General features: G+C 18.1%; 2 protein-coding genes across 2 annotated transcripts in view; one reads left to right on the forward strand and one right to left on the reverse strand.

Moving 5' to 3' along the window:
* Positions 1-2,675: 2,675 nt before the first annotated feature.
* On the forward strand, positions 2,676-4,715 carry PF3D7_1115900 (palmitoyltransferase DHHC9; the record flags this gene model as incomplete). Its single annotated transcript, XM_001347802.2, has 10 exons — positions 2,676-2,742; positions 2,873-3,022; positions 3,152-3,276; positions 3,479-3,661; positions 3,801-3,837; positions 3,931-3,971; positions 4,109-4,177; positions 4,278-4,316; positions 4,452-4,515; positions 4,609-4,715. The coding sequence occupies 10 exons, from the start codon at positions 2,676-2,678 to the stop codon at positions 4,713-4,715; spliced, it is 882 nt and encodes a 293-aa protein (XP_001347838.2).
* Positions 4,716-5,482: 767 nt separating this feature from the next.
* PF3D7_1116000 (rhoptry neck protein 4) overlaps positions 5,483-7,500 on the reverse strand; it is a gene marked incomplete at both ends in the record, with an annotated part of 3,936 nt that continues 1,918 nt past the window's right edge. Inside the window, 2 exons of the mRNA XM_001347803.2 lie at positions 5,483-5,673; positions 5,803-7,500. The exon at positions 5,803-7,500 is cut by the window's right edge and continues 1,641 nt beyond it. Coding sequence (XP_001347839.2) covers positions 5,483-5,673; positions 5,803-7,500 — 1,889 coding nt within the window. The remainder of the gene's footprint in view (positions 5,674-5,802) is intronic.

Here is a 7,500-nt window from a genome sequence, read left to right on the forward strand (position 1 = left end):
GTATAAAGGGGCGGAGGCGTGAATGTATAAAAAAAAAAAAACATAGATATTCTTTTTTATTTTATAAATTAAATAATTATTCACTTTGAAACATTATTCAAATATAAATAAATAAATATACTTTTATTATGAAAAATAAAAACATAAAAATATATAAAATAAAAAAAAAAAAATAAATAAAAAAAAATTTTTAGTTATAATATAAATATATAATAATAACAATAATAATTTGTAATCGCTACCACCATTTTATTAAGAAAAAAAAAAAAAAAGAAAAAAAAGAAAAAAAAGAAAAAAGATACTCCTTTGTTGTTCTAATTATTTACAATCAATTAAAAAAACAAGTTGAATTTTTCATTTTTTTTTTTTTTTTTTTTTTTTTATATTTAGATCCAGAAAAATATAATAATAATAATTTATATTTTTAACTTTTTCTTAAATAAAAAAAAAAAATATATATATTTATATATATTCCAATAATATTTAAAAATTTAATAAAATTAGAAAAATTCTTTTTTAAAATGTAGTCGTAAAAAAAAATATTTTTTAATAAATAATAAAAAAAGAAAAAAAAAAAAAAATTTAATTTAAATAATATTATATATAATATATATTGTAAATATATATATTTATTATTAATAATATATATAAAAAATATATAAAAATATTTTTTTAATAAAACTTTTAAAAATCCTAAAAATAATTTAAATATATTTATAAATTTATAATATAGAACATGATATATTTATTTTTTATATATATAAAAATAAATGACAAAAAATTATATTAGATAATATTTATTTTAATTTTATATTAATATTCTTAAGTATTTTTTAAAAAAAAAAGAAAGAAAAAAAAAAAAAGGAATATTTTATTAATATATATTTTTTTATATATATAAAATAATTATTTTTTGATATGCGCATTAAAAAAAGAAAAAAAAATACCAGACTATTTTATTTTTTTTTAAAGAGCATTTTCAGATCTATGAAAAAAATAAAATATATATATGGTATATATTTAATAATATGTATATAATATAATATAATAATGTCATTATTATTTAATATTATTATTATTACATATTTATATAAATAATATAAAATATATATAAATATAAACAATTTTATATTTTCAATATATTAAGAATGATGATATATAATAATAATATTAAAAAAAAAAAAAAAAATACAGCTAACTCGAATTAGCAAAAATATAAAAAAAATTACAGATCATATAAAAAAGGAATAATTTTTTAGATATTTTTATAATATAATAATAAATAAATAATATTACTTATTTTTTCATACCATTATTTTATATATATGATATTTTATTATTTTGAATATTCATAAAAATTAAAAATTATTTTATATAAAAGTATAAAAAAAAGAATATACTTTTTAATGCAGCATACGAAGTATTTAATATTATATTATATATATATATTATATAATATTGTATATAATTTATGAGGCCCTAAATTTATTTTTTAATTAACTTATTTTTATAATATATTATATAAATTATATAATTTTTTATTTTTATATCAAATTTTCAGGTTTGTCCTTCATTGAACAAAAATTTCTTTTTTTTTTTTTCCTTCCTATTATATTTAAAAAAAAGAATATTTTTCCTTTAATAAATAATGATTATATATTTATATATAATAGAACTATTATATTATAATATATAATAAATATATATTTTATATGGATTTTATTTAAATATACAGACTTTTTCTCTTAAAAGTATTTAAAATATTCGAATTTTCATTCTTTTATACTTATATATTATAATATACAAAATAATATACATATAATTTTGGTAGCATATTTAATTATTATTATACATATATACATAAATATATATGAATATAAATATATCTGTATTTTGTTTAAAAAACAGAACAAATGAAAAAAAAATTGAGTTATATTATTTTGATATAGATTATAATAAAAAGTATATAAAAAAAAAAGGAATAATATATGAATTTTACATAAATATTATAATTATGAAAAAAAAAAAAAAAAAAAAAAAAAAATTATTATATTATATTATATTATATTATATATATATTATATTATGTATATTTTTATATTTATATAATGCCTGCACGTTTTTAAAAAAAAAATTCTTTTTAAAAAGTATTTCATTCCGCAATTTATATGAAAAAAAAAAAAAAAAAAAAAAAAAAATGATAATAATAAAGTATACATATATATATATATAATTGTGATAATATAAATTAATATAATATCACAGTATATAATATATATGTATATATAATAAATAATAATTTTACAATTATGCAATATGTTGTATAAATGTATAATTATTTATTTTATATTATTTTATTTATTCTGATTTTTATTTTTTTCACCTCTATATAATAAAATATAATATTTTAAAACTTCTTTCGGTATATCATTAAAATATATGTAAAAATGAAAAATTTTCCAATATTTTATTCCAATAAAAAAAAAAAAAATTATACAACCTTTGTCTATCTTTTATTCAACAAATAAATTCTTTAATATATATTTTACACAACAACTGTATATTCTTCTTTTTTTATGTGTTTTTTTTTCTTCTTTCTTTTTTTTCTTTCTTTTCTTTTTTTCTTTTATTTTTGTTTTTTTTAATAAATTATAAAAAAGAATCTTTTCGGCCACATGAATAATTATTTGGCATTTATCTTTATAACAATTTTAAGTTTATTTATTTATATATCATATATATGTAAGTAAAACAAAAGAGGAAAAATAAAATAAACATAAATATAAAATAAACATAAATATAAAATAAACATAAAAATGAAGGAACATAAAAACATTATTTTATAATCCACTAATTTATTTTTTCCTTATAGATACCATACAAAATGTATATCTAAATAATTATAGTAACATAGTTCGGATTTTATTAATTCTATTTAGCATTCCTTTTTTTATTTGTTATTATTGGTCTTTTGCTAAATGTTCAATTGTTAATCCAGGATATGTTGACGACACATGGGAAAGTAATTTATTTTTATCATTTAATATTTTATTTGTTTTTCAAATATTTATAAATAAATAAATAAATATATATATATATATATATATATATATAAATGTATATTTTTTTTTTTTTTTTTTTTCCCCCCAAGTCAATGCTGAAGAAAATAACATTCCAATAGAAAAGAGAAAAATAAGAAATTATGTTCCCAATAAATATACGATATGTGACAAATGTGATTTTTTGGTAAGACCAGAGAGAGCTCATCACTGCAGGGTTAGTTTATAAAATGATGTTAAATGTGTTATCATCACAAAAATAAAATAATATATACAATGTATTATATATGTTAATATATATCTCACGTATTAATTTATTATTCATATAATATATATTTTTATTAATCATATAAATATATTAATTTAACCATTTATAATTTTTTTCAATTTATTTATTTAATTATTCATATACGATTCAGACTTGTAATAAGTGCATATTAAAAATGGATCACCACTGTCCATGGATAGGCACTTGTGTAGGAGAAAAAAATTTGAAATTTTTTTTCTTATTTTTAATATATGGTTTTTTTACTACATCATATATTTCTATAACTGTCATACCGATTTTTATAAATGCTCTTTGTGCCAAGGAAATACAAGAAGTAAAACTTAAAAATAAAATAATACAAAAAGAAAAAAAAAAAAAAAAAAAAAAAAAAAAAAAATTTCACTTTCCTTATATTTGTCGGAAATATAATTATCTTTTACAAAAATATATTTAAAATTTTCTTATTTTTATAGAATTCTGATAGAATAAACCACATTACTCTTTTGATTAGTAATCGGAAAATTATATACTATTCCATGTATATAAATATAAATAAATATATATATATATATATTTTTTTTTTTTTTTTTTTTATCATTTTAGCTATCTGTACTGCATTAACTTTAACCTTGGCATTACTCTTTGTAATTTTCCCAATCTACCAAAAAAAAAAAAAAAAAAAAAAACAAATATATATTTAAATATTTATTCATTTGTATATCTATTTTAAAAAATAAATATTTTTTATCAATAATTATAATTTATTCGCTATCTCTTTTAGATGAACTGTCAATATATATATTTTATCTCAAAAAATATTACAGCTATAGAATCGTCCTACAGTGACATGGTATTTCGAAAATACAAAAATATATATATATATATATGCATAAATAAACAAATGCAAGTATATAACACTTTTAATTTTATTTAATCTTTTTGGTGTGCAGAATCCTTATGACTTGGGAATATACAATAATTGGAAAGCGGTTTGAAATATAATAAGATTACTAATTCATAAATATATATATATATATATATATATATATATGTATATATTTATTTATGTATATATTTTTTTATTTTTTCTTTATTATTTTATTTGATCTAAATATTCATTTAAGGTTTTTGATGAATTCACATGGAAGTGGTTTTTTCCTCTCAATGTAGAATGTGCTCAAAAGACAAGTACATTTGAAAATACGTTCAATATCATTATAACAATATAACTATATATTATTATATTACATAATTTTTTATTTTATTTTTACACGTTCGTAGATTATTTATACCCACTGAATGATAAATACATGAATATTATTAATACTGATATGAACGATTTTCTTTTAGATAATAATAATGAAAACATAAAGGAAGATGGAGATTAATTTTATAAGAATGTATAGGAATATGTTCTAAATAAATGAAATATGTTTCTGTATATATATATATATATATATATATATATGTATATGTTTTTTTTTTGTATTTCCTAATTTAACATTCCATTATTTTCCTTATTAATAATAAAAATATATATATGTATGTATTATTTTTATTTATTATTTTTTATTTTTTCCTTATTATTAATCATATTTATAATACAACAAACTATTAACAATCATTTTGTTTAATACTTTTTTATTTTATTATACTATTTAATCATAAGAAAATATATATATATATATATTGTCATATGAATTATTGAGATAAATTCTTAGCTATGTTAAGATTTACTTATGAATTTATAAAAAAAAAAGAAAAAAAAAAAAAATATATATATATATATATATATATATATATGTACATATGTTTGTTTCCGCTTATACTTGTATAAACAGATTAAACTATTTCTTATGATAAAGTATCACAAAAAAAAATTTTTTTATATGACATATTTTCATAAGATGAAGATTTGCTAAATAATATTTAAAATTTAAAAACTAAAATGAAAAAAAAAAAAAAATAAATTAAAATATATAAATATATAAATATACAAATATATATATATATATATATATAAACGTTGAAATAAAAAAAAAAAAAAAAATGTATATATAGTGTATATATATTCATATATACTTCACACACATTTTATCATTCAAACAACTTGCAAATGGTTTAACACATAATTTTATAATTATGTTTATAGAATTTATAAATCATCAAAAATCATCTTTTCAGCATCGTCTTCTTCTTTATCTCTAATATTGTTATCACTTTCGTTGATATTCTTTATTTCGTCTTGAATATAATCTTCGTCAAATCCTTTATTTTCTAATTCATGTGATAATAATTCATGAGAATCCGTTGATAGTAGAATTAACATCTTTGTTAATGTTTCGTCTAGAAAAAAAAAAAAATGAACAATTAATTATTTTATTAATTTCTTTTTTTTTTTTTTTTTTTTTTTTTTTTTTTTTTTTTTAAATAACACACAGATAGGATAATCCATATGTATATATTTTCATGTACCTATTAGTCCGTTTTGGGGTTCGCATATCTCCTTAAGTTGATTTTTTTTTTCCTGAGTTAAGAATTTCAAGTGCACTAAATACTGTAATACCATTTTACCTTTCATATTTAAAGTATTAAGTTGTAAGTTATATAAATCCATTACTCCATTAGAATTTTCATCTGAACATTTATATAACATATCTGTTAGATGTAGAAGAGTACAAACTGAGATAATTTTCAAGGGGCTTGATTTTTTACTTTTTTTCTCAGTATAATGAAAGTAAGAATTAATTCTTTGAGCTGTTGCCTTATAATATGTACTAATATTAGCTTTAATTAAATTCCCCAATGAACCGATAATAGATGAACTTGGTTTCTTTACATTTTCATAATTAAAAGGTACAGATGATACCTTACCACCAATTCTCATAATTTTTGTACAATGCTTAAAAACTTTAGATTTTTTTATTTTTTCTAATGTTTCAACATAGTCTTTGTTTTGACTATATCTTTTATTCATAACTAATAATTCATCTATTAATCCTAAATATGCATGATCTTTATCTTCTTCAAACCCTAACATGTTTTGATAATATTTCCACTGTTGTATAAGTATAGGAGCACCTGAACATAATACATTTAATTCTACGTTATTTTCATAATCAACAACTGCTCCATATTCATCAGGAGCTAACCATTTTGTAAACATGATTGCCATACGTTGTGCTAATTCCTTTGATGATATACTTATAATTATATCTTTGATAGCACATTTCCCTTCTGTATGTTTTATAATAGGTGGTAACCTACTATACGAAACACCAAGTTTTCTTAACATTTTTATTTTTATATCTTTTAATGATTGATTTAATATATCCTTTTTTATACCTAAGGTTTCATAAAATTTGGAATCTTCATAAAATGACATCTCGGTTAATATTTTAAACATGGTTGATAATATTTTATCATATACCTCTAATGATATTAAGTTTTTATCCTTTTTTAAGTCCTTCATATTTATATTTAACTTTTCTAATGCTTCCATGAATAATTTGCCACTGTCTTTACTATCTTTTAATTTTAATAAACCATCTATTCCATTCTTTGCACTTTCCATTATTTCGATTATTATTCTTTCTCTTAAAGATACATGCAACCCTTTCCCTTTAAAACTATCGATTCCGTTTTTCTCAAAGTTCTGTTGCATACTTGAATATGCATCATCGGATCCTTCGCTATTTAACGTATCACTATCATATTGATCACGCTGCGCGTGGTTATTATTCATATTTTTATTATAAGATCGTAAATTTGAATGTTCTCCTTTTGTATCGCTGCTGCTACTTTCATCTGTGTTCATTGTGACATATGTAGTATCATTATTTCCTTGCCCATGTGCATGTTCCCCTCCTACTGGTGTAATGATATGTGCGTGATGTGTTTGAGGGGGTACATGATTTCCTCCTACTGGTGTAATGATAGGTCCATGGTGTGTTTTTTGAGGGGGTACATGTTCCCCTACCATATGTTTATGTGTTACGTCTTCTTTGTGTGCAGTACCTGCTTGTTCTCCTTCTAATGGTGTAATGATGGGACCTTCCTTATTATCTGTATTATTGTGTTCCCCTTCAGAAGGTGCGTTTATAGAACCTTCATTTTGCGCATGATTATCATCCTCGTTTGGAAAACTTATAATTGGTTGTGATTCATTTGAAG

This window comes from Plasmodium falciparum (genome assembly GCF_000002765.6).
Source record: "Plasmodium falciparum 3D7 genome assembly, chromosome: 11".
NCBI classification, from domain to species: domain Eukaryota; phylum Apicomplexa; class Aconoidasida; order Haemosporida; family Plasmodiidae; genus Plasmodium; species Plasmodium falciparum.